The 26,731-nt window shown below is 44.0% G+C and overlaps 1 protein-coding gene across 13 annotated transcripts in view; it reads left to right on the top strand.

Annotated features, from left to right (window-relative positions):
* Positions 1–2,900: 2,900 nt before the first annotated feature.
* epb41l2 (erythrocyte membrane protein band 4.1 like 2) overlaps positions 2,901–26,731 on the top strand; it is a 44,281-nt gene continuing 20,450 nt past the window's right edge. For all 13 annotated transcript variants that reach the window (XM_084031159.1, XM_084031169.1, XM_084031168.1 and 10 more), the window contains exons 1-9: positions 2,901–3,029; positions 16,091–16,320; positions 16,493–16,678; positions 17,628–17,894; positions 21,025–21,129; positions 21,298–21,340; positions 24,437–24,512; positions 25,866–25,962; positions 26,444–26,568. In XM_084031159.1, coding sequence (XP_083887285.1) covers positions 16,105–16,320; positions 16,493–16,678; positions 17,628–17,894; positions 21,025–21,129; positions 21,298–21,340; positions 24,437–24,512; positions 25,866–25,962; positions 26,444–26,568 — 1,115 coding nt within the window. In that variant the 5' untranslated portion in view covers positions 2,901–3,029; positions 16,091–16,104. The remainder of the gene's footprint in view (positions 3,030–16,090; positions 16,321–16,492; positions 16,679–17,627; positions 17,895–21,024; positions 21,130–21,297; positions 21,341–24,436; positions 24,513–25,865; positions 25,963–26,443; positions 26,569–26,731) is intronic.

Genomic DNA, 26,731 nt, shown 5'->3' with positions numbered 1-26,731 from the left:
GGTTGGTTGGTTGGTTGTTTGGTTGGTTGGTGGGTGGGTGGATTGGTTGGTCGGTTGGTTGGTTGGTTGTTTGGTTGGTCGGTTGGTTGGTTGGTTGGTTGGTTGTTTGGTTGGTCGGTTGGTTGGTTGGTTGGTTGGTTGTTTGGTTGGTCGGTTGGTTGGTTGGTGGGTGGGTGGATTGGTTGGTCGGTTGGTTGGTTGGTTGGTTGTTTGGTTGGTTGGTGGGTGGGTGGATTGGTTGGTCGGTTGGTTGGTTGGTTGGTTGGTTGTTTGGTTGGTTGGTGGGTGGGTGGATTGGTTGGTCGGTTGGTTGTTTGGTTGGTCGGTTGGTTGGTTGGTTGGTTGGTTGTTTGGTTGGTCGGTTGGTTGGTTGGTTGGTTGGTTGTTTGGTTGGTCGGTTGGTTGGTTGGTGGGTGGGTTGTTTGGTTGGTTCCACTCGTAACATCTCAGTGTATTTTCAAAATGCACTCCCCTCTGTACAGTAAGTAAGCTTCAGGAAACAAACTCAATGTTGTCAGGTTCAGGATCAGAGGCGGTTGACTACAGAGTGGCTCTTGTGACTTGGTGTGGTGAGTGACATCAACTGTCAACATTTACTTTTACTTTCAGGACACAAACAGAAGTCACCTATGAAAAACCCTATTTGTTTCTACCCATCCTCCAACCCTAACCCTCCCTCTCTGTGTGGACTAGCTCAACAGGTAGTTTGGAAACCCGGGTACATGGATAAAAATGAGGTTGCTGTTCTCAGGTCAGGGTTGGAAGGAGTGACTGAGCGATATCTGACTGCTGCGTCTGGGCACAGACTTGGCAGATAGTTGGTCCAGTGGGCAGTTTTTGCTGTCCAGATGGCTGTGTCAGGGTAATTCCCCTCAGAAGGGCTCGCCACTAATCCTCCACAGAATCTGCACTGGCTTGATCTGATGCCTGCATGAGAAACCGCACAGCTAGCCTACTGTAGCTCCCTGAGCTGCAACGCACCGTATTTCTGATCGCCGAAACCCGTTTTTGTGCAAAGTCTGGACCTGCACTGCGAGAGTAGTCCATCGGGTGTTCAGCATAAGGCAAAGAGGCAACTGTTGCTGAGAGATTTCTGTAGGGCGATACGGGAGGTGGAGAGACCTCAGAGAGAGATCTTAGATCAGGTTAGACTGATTAGGTAAAGAGTCAAGCCCTAATCTCAGTGTGGGAACTATTTCTGCAGTATGGCACCTTTGACAATCAGGTACACCTTTCTGACTTTCTTGACTTGTTGTATGTCATTAGAGATCTGGACTAGCAGTCGCTAATAGAGTGGCTCTGTAGCCTCATCTTCCTGTCAGTAGTGTCATTGTGACCTTATCAGTGCTGTGTTGTGGTAAAATAACTTTCATGGTTCACTCCCCGACTCATGAGATCAGTGCTTTACAGTTCTCACATTATTTCCAGTATTAATGAAGTGACATAACCGCTGTGGGCGCCCCGTGCTGATTTTATTAAGATCCAAACTGAGACGGATGAAGGTCAAGCTGTTCTGTGTGCATCCTCCTCAGCAGGTTCGACAATTGAATTTAAGGTCTATGAGGCCAAAGGGTCACATACTTCATGGCCAGAGGGAGGAGACCTTAATTCACTCAGCCCCGTGTTATGTCTGTAATTAAATGTTCCAGTGTGGGTGTGTTTCCTTATCCTAACATGTGGATATTATGTCATTAAAGTTAGACTTATCCCTGTTTGCTCTCATGTCATGGAGATCTGCTGCATGTTTTTTATTATTATGACTAGCCTGATGCTCAGATGGGTCACTTTTTTTTTGCCTTATTCTGTTCATAATGTAAGGATCATTTTACTGTAGCCAAACAGCCAGTAAAATCCCTTTTTTATGATGTAATCTAATTGCATCAAACAATATTATAATCCCTCATTGTTTCAACTAAATCTAAGGTGTGCAATTGTAGCAGATGCAGCTCATAAAATAAACTGGCAGATGTGGCCAGGGTTTAAAGTAATGGCTGATTTTCTGTTCACCTGGTCTCCATTCCTCTGTGTTTGTGTATGCACGCTCTACTGGCCTGCTGTGGATCAATACTGCTCTACTAATGGTGAGTCCAATGAAACACACCCTGCCTGCTGTGATTCTATCTGCTTACAATCAAATTTTACTTTTCTGTCGTCAGTTTTTCTCATGAAATATTTTAATTAGTCAGTTTTAGTAGTATTTCAATCATTCAACTTGTATTATTTGAGTTTGGTGGGGTTCTTACGTGGTTGTTTACTCCGCTTTTATAGATGTCAAATCTCCACGCTATCTTACGCTATAAGCCAATTACTTGAGCTTCTCTAATCTTGGTGTGGGTGCCGGTATATACAGTATGTTATAGGTGTGTGTGTGTGTGTGTGTGTGTGTGTGTGTTTATGTTTATGTGTGTGTGCAGTGGCATAAGTGTTATGTTATGCAAAGTGTGTCCTTTTGTGCGTGAGAGTGGAAGAAATAATTAACTTTAATTGTGCATTTTAAACACAGATGTTAACTTTTGTTAAATAATTTATACATATTTATATATTTAAAATTAATATTAAATTAAATTAAAAACGTCTATATTGTTATTTACAACACAACGGTAACCAAAGACAGCTTCATCAAAGCAAAAAAAAAAAAACACTCAACCACACCATCGCCATATTGCAGTGACGCTACTCATCCTCTAGAGGGAGCAACCTCGCCACGCTAGCACTGCCACATCTGCCTCGCGCCCCCTCCAACGCGAATAGGCGAGGGCTGACCAATCACGTCGCGGGATATAATACAGTGACCCCTCTGAGCCAATAGGAGGTCGCTAAAAGATGTTTTCACTGTATGGGGCGGGTCTTGAGGATGATGGACACGTCTGCTTTGAGCCCGAGCCAGAATCTCGGTGTGTGTGGACTGTAGTGGGGATTTTTGGAGGCTGAGATAGTGAGGGACGTACGTTATTTTTCCGGCGGAGAACAGAGCGAGAGGCCACGTTTGGAAAAGTTCCCCCAACGCTCATCTTTGAAAATTACAACAGGTAACGTTTAATTTTTACCACCCCCCTTTTAAATCACGTGATTTATACGTTAGCGGCTGCTCCGGTGCTTTTCATATTTAGCCTCTTTTTCCTGTCTTCTTCGGTTGCGGTAAACGTGTAAGGTAGGAAGCTCAACCTGCACTACACACAACCTGAAGCAGTTTGTCGGATATGGTGAAGCAAATCCCGCACGTTTCCCCCCCACCATTGTAACCGTTATACGTTAGTCATACCTTCGATGTAAGGCTCTTCATGGCGCCTATCTTCTCCCACGGTATCCCTGTTATCATCTACTTTCATGTCGCCCCGTGTGTGTGTTTCAAGCTAGCTACGGTTTTAAACGGTGTGTTCTTTCGTTGCGTTTTCTGGCGGTTAGTTGCATTTCCTGGTGAATCCCACCGCCGTGATACGTTAACGGTGAGTTACCGTTGGCGGTTGTTTAATCGTAGCTAACGTTTAAACTGCTGTTCAAACATCCGTTTGACTCGCGTAGCTGCTCGGAGTTAAACAGGTAGCATGCGGGTTGTTTGAAGCCAACGGCTCGTTTAAAGCCGTTTTGTCTGTTTTATCCGTGTGTCCGATTCCCTCCACCCCCCCCCCCCCCATTTCTCCTGTGTGCGTGACCGGCAGCGTTTCCTCCACCGGTAACGTTAGCAACTCTTTTTTATTTTTTTATTTTTTTAACTACCCGTCGTTTAACTTTCATGAAAAAGGATCCGTTTCATATGGTTTCATTCTGGAAATCAGCTCACAAAAACGTCACCCAGGATTCACAGAACCGTAGTTACATTCCTAACTTTCGTTTTGGTTCAATTCAAAAGATGGGTTTTCATCTCAGGTGTAGCAATGGATAACTGTAAAAGTGCATGCTTTGTTTATTATTGGTATTTTAAAGATAACTTAAAGGTGTCCACTTGTCAAACTGGTGTGGCAGATTTTTAGTTTGACCAACCTCCACAAAATATAGTACCAAAAGATGTGTTCAAGTTGCACTCGGCAAACAAATGAGCAACCGTGCATGTGTGTAAAACTCTAAGTTGTCCATGTAACTAGGCTAAAAGGCTAACCATACCATGCATGACACATTTCTGCAGTCAATTATTGATTTTAATGGCTCAAAATGGATTTCAAACCCTCTGAAGTGGAGATTTTGTTTGGGGTTTGATGGGTCTGCCCGTGGCCCCACCACGGTTTTTCTGTTTAAAATATCTGTCCTACTTTTACTCTTACCCCCACTCTGCAGACAGAACAATGTGTACATAAAGACCTCAACATGTGTGTGTATTTCCCAGGCACGGGGCTTAGAAGTCGCACTTTGTTTGACAGATGGCAAGGGTTCAACTAGTTCACAGGCAGAAAGACGGGCAGGCCGACAAACACGCCGGACTGAGCTGAGATTGTGCTGACGTGTAAAAAGTCGGTGGCAATTGGCAAGCATACGCGATACGTCGACATAATTCGATATTGATGAATTAAATCATTGTCTTCGTGGTGCCAGTCAGACTGTCGATGCTGTTTTCTGCCTCCTCGAGTTATTTCTGTAGCATTTGGCTGTTTGTGAACAAACACAAGCCGGCTTTGTCAATGACTATCTGGTAGGTGCCTTTTTTGCAAATCGGCGTTTGATGTCGGCCGTAGCTTCACTACGCCTGAGAACAACACAGGCAGACTAATCTTAAGGCTATGCTACTAACAATCAGCCTTAAATCTGCTTCTATTGGTCTTTGTGTGCGCATGGCCAACTACTCATCCCTTTAATCAGCACCACTCAGCTCTGATGCCTACTGCCTTCTTAGGAAGAGAGGTCAGATAATGGGGGTGCAACAGTGTTTGCCATGCCCACAACTGATACCTCTGCTTTTGGGAATCTGATACCATATTGACCTATTGTTTCAGTCAGTAGGCTATCGGATGGGTATCAGTATTTGTGCGTCTTTATTGGATAGATATGGCGATAAACATGGCAGGGACGATGTGGTGGAATTTAGTATTGGATGTGGGTCCTCCGATGTCTATTGATGCTTTATTATATATTGTAACAATTTGTTTTTTGATTGGTTTGGTCTCAGAGGATGCCAAAAGATCACCTGTCTGGCTTCGCATAACTGTTTATTCTAATGTGATGGGTGTAAAGGTGATATTCCATCCGTGCTAAACCATCTCTGTGTTTGTTTGACTGTGGAGACGAGACTGAGCTCTCTGCACAAACCCGGTACCGCCTAAACCTCTGTGAGAGCAGGGGTAGAAACCCTGTGGAGTTGAAGAAGTTACATAACGGAGTCATCATCCATCCAGCCGCAGTTCATTAACGAAAAGAACAAGTCTACCCACCCAGTCATTTTTTTAATGAGTACTTCTGTTTCATTGTCTTTAAACATTTAAATGTCTCCATTTTGTGTGGATTACTGTCATACTAAACAGACGGTCTTTCTTGGATTTCTATCTACTTAAACTAAATTAAATAATTAATCTACTAAACTAAATTTGGCATTGTAAAATCCACACCCTCTGTCTCGCTCTCGCTGCAAAGTCTTAACAGCAGATGAACAGCGCTTTGCTTTTATGTTATTGTGTGTGATATTGTATTGTGTTCAGGTTATTTAGCACAGGTGGGTGCCCACCCTGCGTTAATATAGGTTAAAGCTTTCATGATATACAGCCACAGAATGAAGAACATTTTTGGGAAGGAAAACCAGCAGCATGTCTGTCACTCTGGTGATTTTTTTCCCATCAGCCCCCTCTCTCTCTCTCTGTGTGTGTACAGTGTATCTATAATCATCAGTGCCATGTTCACTCTCAAACTCTCAGGATGTGCAGAACAGTGGCAGCTCTGTCAAACCCACTAATGAGAAGCCTTAATTGGTTGTTCTGGTGGGAGAATCTGCTCATTAAATGAAGCTGGAACTAACTCCGGGTTATCCAGAACGAGTGCATGATTTATTTATCCCTCCCCCCCTCAATATCGCTCTTGTCCTGCGAACGCTTTTCTATTCATTTGAGGATCCGTGTGTTTTATGAATATGTGTTTTTGGATGCATATTCAGTGGCTTGGTCCTTCCTAAAACCACAAAACTTGGAGCTCTAGAGATATCAGAAGGAGTTGATACAATTGTAGATAACAATCAAAGGAATGTACCGGTGACACATTAAAGGGTGTAGCCTCTTGGTGTCGGTGTCTAGCTTGCAGTGCTTTTCCCTCTCACCTTGCAGGAGCTAAAAGGGCTAGAGAAGGGAAGATTCGAGCAGAGAGGAAGTGAGTAAGAGTCGGACAGAAGAGGGAGAAGAGAGGCTGAGTGAGAGCGACAGAGAGAGAGAGAGAGAGAGAGAGAGAGAGAGCGATATTGCCTAACCATTCGGAAAGGCTATGGGAACATCCCTGAGAGTGTGTTTTTTCATCCTGACCCCGTCAGTTCAACAGGAGCGAAAAGCGTCACATCAACTCAGGCACACACAGATAGCCCTACCGCCCCACATCGAACGGAGCGACTCTGCCTGTGTTTTTAGAAAAGAAGCATTCACGGAGAAATCCTCACTTAAAGTGTCCCTAATGTTTCTGAATATTTCTAGTGTGCATCTTCTCTTCATCTCATGGTCTATGAAGGTGGTTTAATACTGTGAGTCTCATTCAAAGCATTCTTCTCCTCCGTGGTAGCGACGTTGGGTCAGTCACAACAATTACAGAAGGTGGACATATTGTACAGTGTAGCAGTCAGCCGTGACCGGCGGGTATTAGCCTCTAGCTTTCAGAGGTGCTCGGCCAACGGGCACCACAGGACTCGCATTCACGCAGAGAAGATCAGAGGCGCACGGATGAATGGAAACTGTAATGCAATGTTCAGCTTATTACCACCGCAGAGACAGTGAGGGGAGGGAGGGAGGGGCGGGTGAGAGGGCGAGGTGGGGGAGAGTGGAAAGGGGGATAGAGATGTAGAGGACGTGTGTGATCGAGGGGACAAAAACGGGGGAAGGAGGTTGGGTGGTTCCTCTGGGTAAAGGGTCAGCAAAGATGTTCAAGTGGGTGTAAGAAAGCAGTTTTTTTTGTATGTTCTTGAAGATTAGTAGTCATATTTTTTATGTTGAGAGAGAATAGAAAACTCTTGTGTCAAAAGGTGACATTTCACATCGGAGTGGGATATAAAAAAAGAGGGCAAACTGTCCCCGGCAAGTGTCCAGCTCTGAAAGAAACGATAGCATAAAAACCAGAGAGAGATAGCGTGGGCCTGTGGCTTTGGCAGGGAGCCAAACATAGTTAAAGACAGATTAATCAGCAATGGAGGGTCACATTCTCACAGAGAGGGGCTGAAGCAAGCATGGCAGGACGCGGCACAGCCTTCATCTTTTAAAGACCACATCTTAGGGGGAAACAGAGGTTTATAACAGCAGAATAATGGATAATATTATGTCATAATTATCTGGTCTCAGCATCCTTTATTAAAACATTAGGTCTGGGAAATATATTCATATTGTGATATGAGTAACTCCACGTTACTTATGGTTATTTAGAAAAAATCTTTTGAGAAAACACCAATATTCAACCGTAGAACATCGTTGCGATATCAGGGACAAGGATTCATTCATCCATTAACCCTTTAATTAATTCAATCACTCATCTACTTTATTACTCGTTTGTTGGCGATTCAATCAGTCGTCAATTCATTCAGGCTGTGACTAAAGTCAGGAAAGTGGGGAGCGGTGAGGAGGTGGTCTACCAGGGCACGGTGATAAAGAGGAAGGGATGAGGCGAGGAAACGGATGTGAGAGGAGAGGAGTGTCTGGAGCAGGAGGGTTGAGAGGGAGTGCAGACCGGCTAACTGGCTCTCATTAGTAGCCTTTGAGAAGTTCGTAAAACATCCTGGGAAGTGTGTAAAGAAGCCAGTGTTTGTCTATGAGGCGGGCTCTGGCTCTCTGTGTGTGGGAAACACTCAAGAAGATGTGGGTGTTTCTCACATCCACAAAGGGTTTTGCACGCTGTCACTTCCTGTTTTTAAGTTGTCAGGGTCTTGACAGAGTGAGACACACAGATACTGCGTGGCGAGAAATGAGAATTGAAGATAAAGATGGAGATTAAGAGGAGCGTAACCGGAGAAGGGTTTGTGCCCCTTTGCCACGCTTCCTGTTTCCTGGTCCGGGGTCAGAGGTCCCTAGGCTGGGATTAACTGATGCAAGGCGCCTAAATAATCTGTCTGGTCATGTCGTTGACTTATTGAGAAGAGCTCATTGCTGCAACATATTCCGCATAATGACGTGCGAGCGTGTGTCCGGACTGCAGAGGCGACGTGGCCTCGCAGTAATTGAGAAAACAGGATGATGTTCTAAAAATGAGGACGTCTTATGGGGAATGTCTAATTTTAGACTTCAGGGTTAACAGTTTAGTAAAATGAATGTCATGCAGCTGCGAGTTGGTGTGTGTGTGTGTGTTTGAGTACTTTACATTCTCACTATTGGATCATTGCAGAGCAAGTGTTGCCTACCAGGCGTGCTACATTTTGCATTGTATTGCGGATGCAGTTTATAGATGTTTTACAATCATTATCTCTCCTCCACTTAACTCAACTTGCAAAAATGTACGTGCTTTTTGTGTTTCCCTGACTTTGCAACAAGATTCAATCTAACAACAATCACCACTCCTTGTTTGTAGGCTATATTAATGCCGATTGTTTTGTTTGAAAAGCATCCAGTATCCTACAATAGAAAACCACATTTTGAAAGCTCTCAATCCATCTGTGGCCACGGATGTTTTCAACATCATGTGTATCAACTCGCCCCACCAGGCAGCTGTAATATAGTGAGCCTCGATGCCCATGAAGTCATTTGTTTTCCTAAGGCACCTGTTGTTACCACCCTCTATGGGATGTGGGTTGCCATAGTAACACCACACCCACTGCTGCTGGGGAGAGACAGCATCGGGCCCTGCATTTCTTCACCACGATTGAACTCAATCCCTCTTTCTCTCTTCCCAGCTAATGTCGACTTTCTTCCTCTCTTCCATCATTTTCACTCCCTCTCTCACACACACACACACACACACACACACACACACACACACACAGACACACACACACACACTCGCAGCAAACTGTATCTCATGTGCACTCGTGTGACCCACCCATACTTTCACTCTTTGTCTCTCGCTCTCTCTCTCTCACACACACACACACACACACACAGACAGGGTACTTTCGCCTGACTGCTTTAATCGCTGAATAGGGGAGTTTAGCAGCTAACAATAGTAGTTATGAGCTAACCCATTATTCTCTCTCACACACACAGAAAGAGAGAGATGCTAGAAGATAGGCTTCATAAAATAGATTTTTATTCGGATATAGATTTCTCTTTGTTTGTTGCACATTTTTTTCACCATCCAACATTTCCCACAAATCTCACAAATATATTTCTTGGAAAATAAATAAATGACAAATTCTGCAAATAAGGCAACGAGTAAAGTGAGAATGCATGTGAGGAATAAAAACAGCCAAACTACTATAATCAACAGGCCGCACAACTCTCAGTCGCTGTGAAAGAGGTAATTTGGCATTCAAATATGCGGGCAACATTTCCAAAATAAACTCTCTTGCTCACTTATTGCCAGTGTGCATTTGGTGAAGCTACCGCCTGTCAGTGTTGACACGTGTGCCTACGGTTGGTTACCGCTGTAGTAGCGTAAATAACTCAGTAGAGCATCCTGGTGTTGTTGAAGATTTTTTTTACTGCCATATAGTTTTGCAGCAGACAATAGCAGTTATGAGCTGACGGTAATACTATGGTAGCAAAAGTAATAACATAGTATTCTTCATTTAAGCATACCTTATGACCTGACCATTTATTTGAGCTCAGCTCAAACTGAAGGCAGCGAAGAGACGTTTGTGTGACCGCATGCGTTGAAGTGTTGATGTCAGGTGTCGCTGGGAGAGACAGACAGGAAGAGACGTAGAGGAAGATGGAGGGATGAATGGATAGACGGGCAGACACACAGGCATACACAGGGATTATCCTTTGTGTAATCCTCGGTTTGGGAGGCAGAGTGCAGCGTAAAGGGGCAGACATGTTCAAAATGTTTCACACCAGCAGTGCACATTTGTTTGTATGTGTGTGTGATTGACAGCACAATCCCACGGCCCGAGTGTTTATCAGTGATTCTCTGAGTAGGTGTTTAGATGTGTTTATGTGTGTTTGGTCTATCTGGCTGTGTGTGTGTGTCGTAGCGTGGCAGATGGACGGTTACAAGAGAACAGCACAGATTAGGATTCTGTACTCTGAGTGCATGCATGCGTTTTGGTAACTCAAAAGCAAACTGTGACTCAGTAACTGTCAGCTGTTGGACCGTGGTGCGAGAAAAGCTGTTGGCGATCAGGATTTGAGGTGTCCCACTGTGATCTGCTGCATTGGATTTTTAAGTAATTAGTGTCAGCTGAATGATGGCCAATCAATCTCGTTTATTGGAATCCATTGTGCCCAGTGTACACCAGCCGTCGGAAGCAACCTTTTGTAGCTCAATTAAAACACGTACCGTTTCACACTCGCCGTTCGATCAAGTGGAGCGATGCTAACAAACGGCAATTAATGGTGTCCACACTGCGAGCGATGCGGGATGAAACGGTTTGTTTTGCATCCAATTCAAAATCCAATGGAAAAACCGCATTGACTTTTTGTGGAGGCAACCAGTGTGATGCTATCTTCAGAGGTTGGCCTATAAAAATACATCATCCCTGCAGCACCGTACATACACATTTTTTGGGGCGCTTCACTGTAGACTGTGAGGTTGAAACTACAGCAATTCACTGGGTCACAGGCCCAAGTGAATAAGTGTGCTTCCCTTGAAAAAATGTGTAATGTTATGGCGTAACAACACCTGTTACTACTTTCACTAACGAGGCTTGTGAGCCTGGTTCCAGACAACCGAAATACTGCCTATAACTCAAACGTTATCAGCCGATTTAGAGGTGTTAAATGAATGGCCTCATTTGGAAAAGCAACCAATCAGAGCCTTTATAGATGAGCGTGAGGTTGGAAATGAAATCTGCAGCATGTAGGATGGCTATAGCCGTTCCTCCCTTGATTGTCTTGATGGAGAGGATCGAGTATCAGCTGTTGTTTACCATGTAAAGTGAAGCTAACTGCTACTGGCTGCAGCGTCTGGGATGACAGTAAATGACATGGAGCGGATACAAGTGTCTTTTATAGGCCCGCGGTAAACTAAGCACCCTAGTGGGTGTTGTGTTATCAGGCAAGGATGAGGCGAGGGATGGGAAGTAGCTGCTGCTGTTCCTGTAGGTCCGGCATGTAATATCTGCTGCAAATCTGATGTGGTTTGAAGTGGGTTTAGGCACAGTTTAATCTCTATTGTCACTTCTACGCTCGTCCACTAATCTGTATTTTTTGCTGTGGTAATCTCTTGTCTCCATGGGGATTTATTGTTGTAGTCCATGAATGTCGTTGCCACGGAAACCAGTTCCTCCCCTCTCTGTCCCCGTCCTGCCCCTTAGAATGAGCTGGGCGGGTATGTATGTATCTTCTTCTTTTTTTTGTATTGAACCGAGAGTCATATCTACTTCATCAGACAGAAACAGAACAATAGATGTGAAAATCAATAAAGCCAGGAAGTTAACTCCATCTTTTTACTCCATTTCTTGACTTTTGCACCCACTCGCCTCTGTCCGGCCATAAAATGTTATCTCTCCGGCCACAGACCAGGTCAGAAAGTTGTTGTTGCTATGACGACAACCCCTAAAACCCAGACAGACAGCAATAAAGTTGAAAGCGGGAGAGCTTTAGTATTTGCATTTGTGCAATATGGTCTAAATGTGGAAATGAGGACATGGTCCCATGTGAAGAATCAGTAAAAAGTCAGCACTACTCTCACCACAGGGTTTTTTAAGCCAGTATAGAAACATTTGGTGGAGGCGGCATCTTCACTGATGTTATTGTCTGGAAGTACTCTGTTTAATTTCTTATTTATTTCGTAATGTTTTCTCTCTGTGGAAACACTTAATTGCAAAATATTGCAAGCCAAGACCGTGAGGTAATGACTCAGTGTTGTAGTGATTCTCTGAGAGACTGTTGGTTTGTCCACGCTAGTATCCATTTGTTATCTGGCACAGTAGGTGTGGTCTCATTCCGTCTCCTTCATCCATCTTTGAACCACTCTCTTCCTCCAGCACTCTCCCTTTCTCCTCCTCTCTCCTCTCTTTCACACGCTCCTCTTTGGCGTCTCCACCCCCCTCCAGCCTCTCGCTTTCTGCCCTTGTTTCTCGAAGCGATATTCCCGAGGGCAGCCGACGCAGAGCTCCTAGGTGGACACGAGAGAGGATGGAAGAGAGAAAATGGCAATGAGGGTTTGTAGGGCAGGCATTTGCTAAGAGGTGTGAGGTGAAGGAAAAGGCAGATCTCTCAAAAGGGGTGAGAGGAAAAACAGTAAAGGAAAGTGAGATTAAATAGAAAGGAAACGGGAGGTGGAAAGAAGTGAAGAGACGAAAGGAAAGGAGTTACAGGGAGAAAGAGAGCAACAGACGCAACGATAGGTAAGGTTAATTAGTTGTGTCAGTTTCATCAGTTCATTTAATCATGCATTCAACCATTCATTTGAAAAATAGAGTTGGAAGGTTGGATAAAAAGCATCTTGTGTACTACAGCATTAAAGCCTGAATGGAGCTGTTTGCTGAGGTTAAGGTTAAACGCTCCATTCAGCGCCAATTCCCGTCTAAGTGCATTTTTCATCTTTGCCGCGACAGTCATTTGGAACAGCTGTTCCCTCAAATACTCCCAGCAGGTGGAATTTGTGTCAAGAAAACATCACCATAATCTAATTCCATTAAGCAAATAATGAGATTAGTAGGAATAACAACTAAAACTAAAATAAATACTGATAAGCTGCTTTTTAAAAGAGCAAGTAGCCAGCAAATATGTAAGCTTATAATAAATGATAAGATGAGGAAGTGTGTTGGGATAAGCTTAGTGAGAGAAACGGAGGGAGAGAAAAATAAGTGTTGCTGAATCAAAAAAGGCATGGCCACGAACACAGAAATACCATGACGGATTGAGCTGGCTGGACTAGCCGAGTTTGTTTTTATCCTGGTTCTGCAGGCTTCTACACTGTGATGACTGCCAGACCCCGAACACTGACTTCCATTAGATGCTTTGCAGATGATTTTACAGCCATTCAGTGTGTGCATATGTGTATATATATATGTGGAGAGGCTGTAATAATGTCACTAGTATTGTTTATACGGACTGTGGGAAGAGGAGAGGCAGAGGAGGGGGTTTCAGGGGACATAATGCCAGTGCATGATCAGAGGGGGATTTGAAAGGGGGCCCGGAAGAAAGGGATTGAGAGAGGAGAGGGACGAGTGCAGAGATTTAGTGAAAAAGAGAAAGAGGCACCCCGGGCTGGAGAGTGGAAGATAGAAAGAGATGGGGAGAGAGGAGAGGGTGAGTTAGAAAGTTGTGAGAGAGGCAGAATAAGGTTGGTGGTGGTGGAGAGGGAGAGAGAGAGAGAGCGGTTCAAAACGGGTCTAAGAGGCCATGACGAAACACTTCGCAAAAATCTGCAGTCTGATGCCAACTCACGAAAACACACACATAGATGCACTTCTAGCTAGTCCATTGAGAAACACAGTGTCTAGAGGAGTGGGAACGGCATTCAGTAGGTAGAAACAGACCAGAATAAGGGTTGGAAGAAAGTATTAATAACTTGATTTTAATCTTCATATACACACATATGTGCACAAGTGAAATTCGACTTTAACACATTTAGGAAAAGTCGGCTGCTGTAAAACACCTCGGGGAGCAACATGAGGTTCAGTGTCTTGCTCAAGGTCCCTTCATGTAGACCAAGCTGGGGATCCAACCTCCAACCTTGTGGTTAAAGGACAACCTCCTCTAATTCGCTGAGCCACAGCTGACCCCAAATCCATTGTCTCTTATGACAAATATATGCTCAAGTTGATTAATAATGTACTGCCTGCATACTTTCCATTTTCTTGCACATTTAAAACACGGTGTAATGGTGTCATCATGCCTGCACTGTACATAGCTACACTTTGGTCAGGTGATGGATTAGCATTAAGTCATTCATATTCATAATATTCACCCTCTTTGAACCTTGTGCAAAAATGTACAAACCCCCCATAACCTGCTGGTGTTACTGGATGGATCACCAAAGTCTAGTGTGGACCTAAAATACCTTTTTTTGGCTCTGGAGTAATCCAAGCTTCGGCCGGGGAAAAAAAAATTGCATTGTGTGCCAGAACGCTTTAATTGGAGGAGCACTTTAACCTCCCGGTTAGTATACAGCATGGATTTGTGTGATCAAAGAAGCACAATACCTCTGTCTGACACTCGGAGGCTTCCCCCACACAAAATACATGGGTCCACGAGTGTTGTTTTTGTTCCTCGCATGGATCGGCGCACTAACGTCTCTGTCGGCGCTCAGCGTCTCCTCTCCCCCTCTCCTAGCCGGTACTCTCTCCCAAAATCGCGGCTCATCTCTCTGTGCAAAAACACCTTATGATTGAGTCTCTAGGGATGATTTTAAACAACCTAATTTATAGATTGCTGTTTTAAAAAGGAACCAACAGGCTGGGGTCCGAGTGCTGTTTGTTGTGTTATGTCCCAGGGATTCCCTCTGGGTAAAAAATAGAAACTGATGTATTTGTCTTTTTTCCTCCTTATCAGCACAAACACACACGGTATTATATTGCCTCTCTGACATTTGCACACATACACATAAATACACACTTTTCTCCATCCAGCGGCCCTCCTCCCCTCCCTGCTTCATTAGCCGATCATGCGTAAGGAGACCTGTGCTATATTTACTCCTGCCCCCTCCCTACACACCGCTGCTGTGTGTGGATGCATGTGTGTGTGTGTCCTTGTTGAAGGAGGGCAGGGCAGAAAAGAGAAAGTCAAAGAAGTGGTAAGATGGTCAGAATGTAAAATGCAGGCAATAATGAATTGAATTAGAAGGAGAGGGCCAGAGTGACATAGTGTGAGGAGACAGGCTGAGAAGTATTAAGAACCTCTGAAAGCACAGTGGATGACAATGACTTAATAGTGTATGACTCAGCCTGAAACACTGAAAACACACAGACCAGAGCAGACTGTGTACAGCGTATGAAGGTAGACACCGTTAGTGGGCAGGTTTGCACATTCTGACCTCATCCTACCCTCAAGACATCATCATGTCATGGTCATCTAGTGTTATCAGCAAATTAGTGTCATGCTGCATTACCATGTCTGTTGCCGTGATAGGGTGTGTGTGGACAGCGCTGCCAAAGATATTTGGGTTGAAGTGTGTGTGTTGACCACAGCTGCGGGGTAAAACCGATGATTCAGATAATAAGAATTGGGTAATTTCCTCATCTTTTTTGCTGTGTGTGTGTGTGTGTGTGTGTGTGTGTGTGTGTGTGTGTGTGTGTGTGTGTGTGTGTGTGTGTGTGTGTGTGTGTGTGTGTGTGTGTGTGTGTGTGTGTGTGTGTGTGTGTGTGTGTGTGTGTGTGTGTGTGTGTGTGTGTGTGTGTGAGAGACTTGTCGTAACCAGCTGTTGACCCAGATGAAACTTGTTGTGACATAATGACATTCTCAACTCTGAGAGTGTGTTTTTGTGTACTCAGAGACTTGGACGACTCCAGTCTAAGAGATAATGTTTCAAACAGCTATGAGCTCATGTGCTAACAGATGTGAGCCAGAATCAGATATCTTATATAACACTAATATGGGTTATATTCCCTACATGACATAAGTAAAAGACCCAAGACCCATTACTACTAACATACTACTTCATAATTACTTCCATTGCAAATGGAAACATTGATCAATCTCAAAGATAAAAAAATATGGGACCATGTGGCTCATTTATAAAAGATACTCCAGACTCATATTCTAGTTGCATGCCATGAAAGATTTATGTCTGTGCCAAATTCAGTGGGGCTGTCTGATTTTTCTCCAGTTTGTGATAATCCAGCAGCCAAAACAAAATACTGTCATTATTCAATACAAATATTCATGTGTGACTTAGTGATACATTGAATCTAATATTCCCATCGCTCTCCTTCCTCGCTCTTCAGGTTAACGTGTCACCATGACGACAGAAACGGGCTCTGAAACAGAGGTGAAGGAGAAAGCTGAGGAGTCAGCCGCTCAGCCGGACCAATCGGAGAAGGCGACCGAAGAAAACCAGGAAGTAGCCAACGCTGAGGGAGGGGAGAAGGAAAAGGAGAAAGAGAAAGAAAAAGACGGCAAAGGAATAGCTCGATACCTGCCAACATGGCTTAAGAAGCAGAAGTCTCAGAGCCAGGTAAAAGTTACTAGACTATACATGTATACACTTACTCCCCTGTCATGGCTGATTAGAAAACCTTGCATAATTTATCAGGCAGCAGTTGTTTTATGTTCTAATCATAACTTATGAATTATTTAGTATTTAGGTTGGGTTTTTAATGTTGTTTTTCTTTTCCCGACCCGTGAAGACCTCCCCGACCAAGGAGGTGCCGCCCACAGAGGAAGCCGTTAGCAAGGTGACACAGAAGGAGGACGAGCCGGCCCCAGAAGTGAACGGTCACGCAGAGGAAGTGGAAGAGAAAGAGGCAGAAAAGTCGGAGCAAGTGCAGGAAACAGAAGCCGAATCTCATTCCACCGCCAGCGCCGACACTGAGGTAACGACCGTACGGAGCGTATCGGGAGAGGTGGGAGGATAAAGTAGGCTCCTCGCAGATGATGATGTCAGTTTGGTTTGAGGCGTGATCCGTCTCTATTTACTCTCCCGTTACACAAATATGCCCTGAAGTTATTCAATGACGAGGAGAGGAAGGGAGACGGTGCAAAGGAAAGTGTGGAAGCATAAAAATCACACTAAGCCGATACTTAACTTAATATCATTGTTACTGTTAATATCAGTAAGTGGTGGCTTGGCAAGGATTTAATCTACTGCTGAATCTTAAAAGGTGGCGATACCAGACTGGTTACACCTGTATATTGTTGTTGGGGGCATGCCAGGTTAATATGACCTATTCTTAAAAATGGTGTGTTTTCTATCGTAGCCATTGGACCTGCAATTGAGTATAAAAAAAGCAAAGCCTGTGCCAAGTTAATTACAGAAAGAAATACCCTGTAATTGTGTAGAAAGTCGTAGAAATGTTATTCAAGTTTAATGACAATTCTTGTACACACGCACACACACACACACACACACACACACACACACACACACACACACACACACACACACACACACACACACACACACTCAAATCCATTCTCCCTCACACACACACTCACTCACACATAAACTGTTCCATCCAGTGATCACATTAAGCCATCCAGGCCCACCCAGTGACATCAACATTACAGTAATCAGGCCAAAAGAAACGCCTGCCGTTTCTAAGAGCAAATTCTTCTTCTAGCAAAAGCAAAGAGAGAATTACGAAAGAAGACTGATAGAGGGAACACAGTCTTCTCTTCTACGTCGGTTGGTTTTAGGAGATTTCCTTCTTTCTACTGAACAAACGATGACTTTTTAAGAGATGATTGGACGTTTTTACATGACGGCCACAGCGGGGGAACCCTGTGTGTAACTGTGGTTTGGCATCATTTATCTCCCGTCAGCCTGCCAACCAGGAGAAGGTGGAAGAGAGTCCTGAGAAAAGTCCTGAGGAGACCACAGTGACGGCAGAGGGAGAAGGAGCAGAGGAGCAGAAGAAGGAACCGGAGGGAGAGGTGGAAGGCGAAGTTGAAGGAGGAGGAGGAGGAGGGAAAGAAAGCCAGACCTCCATTTTCCAGTCTCCCCTTCGTCTGGTGAGGAAGAACAAGATGAAGCTGGTGGTGTGTCACGTGACCCTCCTGGACGGGACCGACTTCACCTGCGAGGTCGAGGTAAGACTTGGACAAAACTTTGGGAGACTGGCACACACACACACACACACACACAAACGTGGGTGTGGAGGTTAAACAACGAGAATATCTTTGTTTGTAAATGTCCTGTTATGCTGGTGCAAAATTGTTCAAGCACATTCCATAACTAATCGGTTTGGATGAAAGAAATAAGTGGATAAAGGTTAGTTCTGTCATGATCACACGGCACCGATCCAATGTGTCACGGCTGATGTGTACAAAATTACAGAATGTGTTAGAACATCCATGTAGTTCTCGACTTCAATGTGTCATGGTGCAAGATAAAGTAGTTCCTATAATCCCTATGATTATCAGCATTTCTGATTTAGATCAGGCCACTGAAGTGTATGAGGGACTGATTAGATACCCGCCCTGTTAACGGGAAAAATCAACAAGTTGTTGTTATTTATAAGAGGGAGGTTACAACCAGCGACGAGAGGGCCGACACATTGTGTTCTCTTTGCTGGTCAAGTAGGCCACACGTGAGTGCCAGTATGTTAATGATGTAATTGCTAATAGGATCAGATGTTGTGTGCGTGTGATTGTATGTGTGTGTGTGTGTCTGTGTGTGTGAGAGAGAGACAGAGAGAGAGAGTATGGGAGTGGGTGTATTTTAACTTTCTGACTTTAAAGTGCAGTTATGGCAGAAGCACCCGCTCACGTTGTTTGGGGCATGTTTTAGGGGATAAATGCAGAACACGCTACAAGGGCTTGTCTGGTGACCAGAACACACACACACGCACACACACACAAACACACACACACACACACACACACACACACACACACACACACACACACACACACACACACACACACACACACACACACACACACACACACACACACACACACAAAAACCTGGCAGATTATGAGGGTCCCACCAGATTAGTTTTCAGCATCTGCTACTTCCAAACAAGCACGTGCCCTAGACCCCTCTACACACATTCAACCATACAGATACTCACAACACACATGTTCTTCATGCTGTTGTGACGGACTCTGTTGTAACAACTTATTAGCAGCTTTTTAGGTTAGAAATTTAGAGATGAGTATAAATAATTTGACTACAAATGTTTTTTTTTAGCAATACCCTTCCTCACATTCCCACAATCCCTCACGTTCACTGCCCAGAATAGCCACCGTCCAGGTCTCCCCGGAGCTGTTAACAGTTCCCGGTTCAAGGGCCCCCTCTAAAGAACAGCAAGCATTTTGCCATGTCTTGATTTTTTTCCCATTTGGTTTTGGGGATTTCAACCGGCAACTTTATCACGGCGAACCCTTTTCCCTAATCTACAGTATGTCCACACCCAACAGCGTGCCTGTGAGTGTCCACGACCGCTTCAACAGTAGCTGCTTTGTCTCGCAACAGAAAATGCTGATACTGCGACTATCTGCTATTGTCCTGAACACACACACACACACACACACGCACGCACACACACACACACACACACACACATCCATCTATCCCACCCTCCACACACTGGCATAGTTAGGTCGCGAGAGGGAGAGATGCACAATGCATTCCAGAGATTAAATTTTCTGTTTTGCCCAGCAGGCCTCCACCACACACACCACACACACACACACACACACACACACACACACACACACACACACACACACACACACACACACACACACACACACACACACTCACCAGTTTATGCTCTAACTCTTCACATCTATTCTTCTATCCTCCATCTGCCCTATTAATTTGCCAATGGCATCACATTTATCCCAGTGTAATAACTCAATGCATATTTTATTGGTTGTAATGCCTTGAATGGAAAGCTTATCCAGACATTTTCTGCCTCCTAACAGTGGCTTTCAAAGGCGAGTCTTAGTGTCACATGGTGTTAATGCTGTTACTAAGAATTTCATTAGTATAGGTTTCAGCAGGATTTTAGTGTCACACGGTTTAAGTACCATTTCATAGAATTTCAGTCGGCTTCGGACATGAGTCAAGTAGTGTTTGTATATATCAGGCATGGTTGCTTTGGGTTTGATGCATGGAGCAGCAGCGCATTTACCGCCTTATGTTTATGCAGAAAAACAAGATGCGGACAAGCCCTTCGTCCCTCTAGCTCTTATATGATCATTATATAGTTTACTTCTTCTTCCTGATTATATTTATATGATATATCATAGCAGATTCATAGCAGTTTGGTACTTGGTTATGAAGGGATTTAAGCCCATACAACTTTTATAGTAATTTCTATAAAAGTCTGTTAATGCTCTAGCTGGGCAGGAAGTAAACTTGGACCAAAGCTGTTGCCCTAGCAACTGCATGGCAATGAAAAAGGCGTATAGTCCAGAGAAGATCAATAGTTAGCTTGGCAATATGTAAATAGTCCTGACATGAACTGTGCTCATTTGGAAAAACGTGTGACAGACATCCAATGGTTTGTGACAATTGTTCTGAGGTAGTGCCTTGCTTGGAGGCACGCTGGCACAGACACAGGAACCCCCAAAAGGTCACATTCTCACATTCTTTGGGCGTTCAGAATGCAACTCCGCTGTGAGTGCGTGAATGTGCGTCTTTGACCAAGTATAGGAAAATACCGCAGATGTTTCGCAAAAGAAGAAAAATGCACTCTTTCATCGTCTTCCACTTTCACCACGCTCACTGCCCTGTCTGTAACTCTGTCTGTGACTCTGGGTGTGTGTGTGTCTGTGTGTGTCTGCACAGTGTTAGACTGAAGCTGTGCTGACAAACTGAAAAGAAATGAACATTATTTAATGAATTCTTCACATCTTTTTTTCCTCCCGCTCTGATGACCTTCGGTCTGTTTAAAGGGCGCTGTTGCGTGTTTGCGTGCACATGGCTGTGTGCTAAATGTCATTGTCATAGCTGAGTGTGGAGGATTTTATGACTAAGGCCCCCATCGGGACTATGAAGGAATGCGTTGCTCAGAGACGGATGGCGGGATGGAGAAAAAGAGGAGTAGAATAATGGGACAGAATTTATGAAACAGAGATGCATTGATGGAGACGATGGAACCAAACCATACATATCGTCACGATCATAAATCTCAAGATTTATATGACACTGGTCAAGTAATATACAAACTCTAATCTTTCTCTTTTAATCCCTCTCTCGCTGCAGAAACGTGCCAAGGGCCAGTACGTGTTCTTTAAGGTGTGCGAGCACCTGAACCTAATGGAGAAAGACTACTTCGGACTCTCGTACACGGACAGCCATGAACAGAAGGTATGCATTCACACATGCAGGATATACTGTATGCCAAATAGGTCAGCAATGTACACATATAGTAACTCTACACATGGACGTCTGTATACTGTCTCTGGCACTGTTTCATGATAGAAGTTAACGTTCTTCCTGCTCTGTGTCTCATTTCCTCTCGCTCGCTCACTCCAGGCTTGGTTGGATCCCACCAAGGAAATCAAGAGACAGATACGCAGTAAGTTTTATTTTTCAAATCACACTGTTGCTTCCTTAGTTAACGTCCATCCGTCCATCCATCCCAGTTATTTCACACATACAGCGTCCCAAACTTCTCACCCAAAAGGAAATGTATAAAATATAAATACTTAGTTAATTAATGAGCTCAAGTATCCCCTTATTAAAGGGGTAAACAAACAAAGCCAGAGACATTTGAGACCAAACGACAGCAGTCTTGCTAGGGCTGGCCACACCAAAGAGGTTACCAAGGTGTGATCACTCTGCCTCTATTATTTATCAATCTCTTTATATTAACTGTCGTTAATTTATGAATGCAGGGGGAGGTGAGGCATCTCATGTTTTGTTGGTAGACAGCTGTCAAGTGTGTGGAGCGACCAAGCATAATTAAAGCTTTGTTTTATTTTTCAATGCATGCATGTGACTATGTTCATAACACATATGCACAATGATAAACCTGATCTTGTTAGAATTGAAATTAATCAGGTTGCTTTTTCTCCAGTTTGATGTCGTCGTTTTCTTATTATTTTTCTGGTCCTACATAAATCATTTTCTGAGGGCTTTTGAAGAATATACCAGTAACTCTCGCTCATAAAAGTGTCTTTTCTTAAAAAAAAAAGCTTGACTGATTTTTAATTTGCTGCTACTTTCTTGCTTTCACATTTCACTTAAAGTCAAAACAGACTTTACCACACAGTCTAAAACTTCAAGTTGCACTTTTAAGAGAACGACTTAGTAAACCCATTTCGTTTTGGCTCGTAAAGTGTTATTTTAGAATGAGCCTCTCTGAGGTAGCCGGGTGTGTGCAGACTCCGTGTGGTTCTGTGTGCACCGCAGTGTGTGTGTGGTGAACATGCATGCCTGCGTTTTTGTGGCTGTGTCACGGTGTGTGTCTGCGGTTCATGGATGAGTGGTACGCAACCGGTGGCGTGTGTTCATTTGTGTACTTTTTGTGTGTGTGAATGTGTATAGCGAGAGAGAGGCTGTGTCACGTGATGTGGATATTTCTGCCTGCATGTGTACAGACACAGCACCACACAAATGACAGGTTTGACTCCGTTCTGCTCTAAACTACCATCAGTGTACACTCGGCCGCCACCACTCTACGTCACTCCGACCGGGCTAGACATTTGTCCTTGAACCTTTTTTTTATGGGCCCGTGAATCACTTTGGAAAGGTGTTTTTAAAGCCCTGCGATATACAGATCTCAAAACAGCTGTTCCAATCGTCCACCGTAAGACTTGGACAAACGTTGCGATCCCAGTTATCACGTTTGCTCCACGGATTTCCTCGAGGTTGTTGTTTAGTGGCGGGAGTATGAAGGTTCTGTCTAGACTCCTTCCCACAATGCAGCTCATTATATCCATAGCTGCGTGGGTGTGTCTGTGGCATTGTGGTTTGCAAACGTAGAGATAAAAAAATATGTAAAAATGAGTTAAATCTGATCGCGATAAAATAGATGATAAGCAACAAACAGGAAGTGCGACAGCAGGAAAATAAGAGGGGCGAACTTTATTCCAATAGGATGAAGTATCTGTTATCAGACTTGGAGCCAATAAAAATGAAACTCGATCCATGCAAGTGAGCGGCTTCTTAGATGTCACAGACTTGATCTCGCTCGTGGAGTCAGGCTGAATTTCCCTGGAAGCAGAAAGGCTGCAGAGTCTGGATTTGGTCCAGGCAGTAGACCTCTCTCCAGTGCGTGTGGCTGTTGTTAATGTTTAACAGCAGCACACATGTTCCCTCAACCAAACTCACCTTTATGGTGCTCTATGGTGTCTCACCTTGCTGATCCTGTCATGCAGCCAATTCACTTTCTATGATGAAAGTATATACTTAAGCATGCATATGTTATATATTATGTAGAAATAGAATTTAAAGCAATAAGTCAACCTTTGGATGAGACGAATTATTGCATGCTACCAAGAGCAGTGCACATAGGGAGGTGGGTTAGTATGCGCATGTATCAATATGTGTATGTTCTCTCCGTCATTGGGTGGAGTTATGGATGGCACGTGGTCGTCTAGAAAGATGAAATTGTCACGAGAGAGACTCCCAAACAATAACGCTTCCAGACAAATTGCATACACCGACACACATCCATGCTCGTGGGCAGGAGAGGAAACAGGACTAAAGATTTTTCCATATCTATATGTTAAGGGACGAAAAAAGTGTCCACCAGCATGAAACAGGAACTATTTCACCTTGTTTTCACCTCAAGTGCTCGTCGTTTCCATCTCCTCCTGACAGTGCGTGTCATTGTTGAGTTCCCTCACGTCCTTCCACAGTGTCCACCATTCTTCCCGCTCCTCTGGGATGCAGCTGTGAAGGCTATGTGTCCGCATGTGTGTGTATGTGCTGCGCGTGCACGTTCACATGTCGTGCACGCCCGGACTCGTGTCTGACCTTGGAGGAGGAAATGGTCTCGATGTGATGTCAGCTTTTACCGGACGGCATTTTCCCCGACAACGTGATCCCCATCTCATATGGGTTGCGCGTTCACAATGTGCACATGTGTGTGTTGTTGGGTGGCACCAAGCGATGCAGAAAGGGGCGGAGCAAGCAGGGCGATATTGCCTGCTGTAGGAACGAGAATAGGACTTAAAGCCAAAGAAACATTGGTATGATGGGAAACCACACTATGACTCGACGTAGCTATTATTATGCTGATGTTGCGTGCCATTGTTTCGGATGATGATGATGATGATGATGATAAAGATTACAGTTTGGTATTTGACGAAGCTAGAGCGAGGTTATGCAATACCAGATCTGCTGCTGTATTTGCATGTGTGCGCTTGTATGCAAGCGTGCATGATGTACCAGGCTTAGCACTGACTGAAATCTGTTCTGCATTAGTTGCCCTCTTAACCACTTTTCTCTCTCTCTCTGCCTGTCACACACACACACAAACACACACACACACACACACACACACACACAGATGGGCGAGATGGACAGAGGGATGGATGGAATTGCTTAGAAATAAAACCAACCCTGATCATAAAGCTGAGACCCCCCATTTTAGGCTTTGATTTCTAGTTTTAATATCCATGTGATTTTTGATTGTGCTGTTAATCAACAATCCCTCTTTCTCCAGGTAACAACTGGCAGTTTGCTTTCAATGTCAAGTTCTACCCTCCCGACCCCTCACTACTCACTGAAGACATTACCAGGTACAGACACACACACACACACACACACACACACACACACACACACACACACACACACACGTTAGAGATGCACCAGTGTTTACTTTAACCTGCATTCTTTGTTTTTAGGGCCATAAAAAGCAATGGAAAAACCTGTAAACAAACATTGACAAATTATCACCTTTTTAAGTAGTTAAAGTTAGCAAACAGTTCCAACTCTTTAGCTGCTAATTATCTAACTATAGTTGACCACCAAGTAGCGTCAATTCATCAGCTTTTGAATGAGAACTGATTCATTAAAGTTAGGGGCTCTTAACCAAAACAATGTGCTGAAAGAAGCTCTGTGCACGAGCGTGCCGAGCCGCAGAATTAGGTAATAATTATCTTTGGGATTGTTAATGAGGTATAATCACTTCACCTATAAACTATCGCTTGGTACAGCTTTAAAATCTCACTTTGAAAATTGATTTGCATGTCTAGGAGGACACAAGTTGGCATCGTGCACATTGCTCATTCGTTTAAACTTGTACATATGCATGCACACACGCACATATACAGGGGGCATGCTCCCAGCACACAGCGTTTAGGTTGGAGTGTATGTCTAATGGGCCAAACAACTGTTGATGGTTGGAGCTGAAGGCTAATCGAGGACACGCTCACTAACATGCATACACTCCGTAGACCTGCGTTGTGGGGCTCCACAGACTGTTATTTCTCCTTTCATTTTTGCATTTTCTGCACTTTCTGTTAAATAATAAAAGACAGTTTTAATGCAATTGCATACCTGTTTTTCATAGGGTTCCCAGGTCTCAATCTTTTTTTCATTCTGTGTCGTTAACGTGGCGTTATTGTCCCGAGGCAATGTATTCGCCCAGTGAACAAAGGCCCTGTAACTGGATGACTGGGGATTAAGCCTCCATGTCAGCAAGTCCCACCAAAGTGACTTTGAATGACATTTTTTCGGCAGCCAGCACCCTGAGGTGTCTGAATTAGTCATTCACACAGAAGTTCCATTCACTTAATGAATTCTTCCACAAAGGTGTGCAGCAGGGGACAGCTTACACGGCCCTAAATCCACACAGCCACTGGGCAACTCACTAACTGCAAGCACACGTGTTATGCGTCTGAGTATGGGTATGTCATGGTGAGGATAAGGTTATACCCACAGTACCAGCAAAGACATTTAATCCGCACCGGCTGACCCCCGTGCTCAGGCCTCACAGGAAGCCATTTGGCTGCTTGGATTGCTTTATTATCATCATGAACAATGGAGCCGGTTTCAGTTTAAAGAAGTGCTTAGAACGAGTTTTTTTCTGTTGTTGTTATGTGTTAGACTATGTTTCTACTAAAACCCAACCCGTTGCCCTCTTGTAGGTACCTGTTGTGTCTGCAGCTCCGTGAAGATGTGGCTTCTGGATGCCTGCCATGCTCATTTGTCACTCACGCTCTGCTGGGGTCGTACACATTGCAGGTACAATACACCAGGGGGTGTTGGAACTATTTATATACTAAAACTTTACAACCTTAATACTTCAGACCTGTTTAATGGTGTTCATATCACTGTTGTATTGTCAAAATCATATATATTTAAATTGCATTTGGGCTCAACAATAGCAAGACTGGCATAGTCCTAATAAATCCAGATGTAAATGCACTTATCTATAAATGACTTTCAGTAATGCACAGATAATGAACTCATTGCTGTATGATCACATCAGTTTGTATTGGCCTAAAGCTAACATGGGTGCGAGTTATGGACAAAAATGCTTGTTTTATTAATGCAAATGGTCCCCATCTCTAGATATGCACTTTTAATGATTCAGCACAATTTTTATAATTTATAGCAAATGATTTTTGCGGCACCCCTGAGAGTCTGTGCACATTTTCCACCTATCCGTGGCTGTTTTATGCACCAGTGTTTGTGAAATGGTGTTTCTCCTTTTGGTTCACAGGCAGAGTTTGGTGACTATGAACCCGACCAGCCTCAGCCTCTGGACAGTGCCAGTCAGCTGACCTTTGCGCCCAATCAGAACAAAGAGATGGAGGAGAAGATTCTTGAACTGCACAAGTCTCACAGGTCAGCGAGAATGGGGTCATGTAGACAAAAGTAGTCGATGTCCTTGTCATTAACAACTTTAGGCTGTGTTTACTTATATTTGTAACACCTGTAGTGAAGGAGCCATAACTGGATGCTTTCCATATACATTTATGCCACTGTTATATTGCTAATTTGAGGGTCT

Source organism: Eutrigla gurnardus (genome assembly GCF_963514095.1).
Source record: "Eutrigla gurnardus genome assembly, chromosome: 16".
Taxonomy (NCBI): domain Eukaryota; kingdom Metazoa; phylum Chordata; class Actinopteri; order Perciformes; family Triglidae; genus Eutrigla; species Eutrigla gurnardus.
This window is presented reverse-complemented; position numbering and strand designations above follow the sequence as displayed.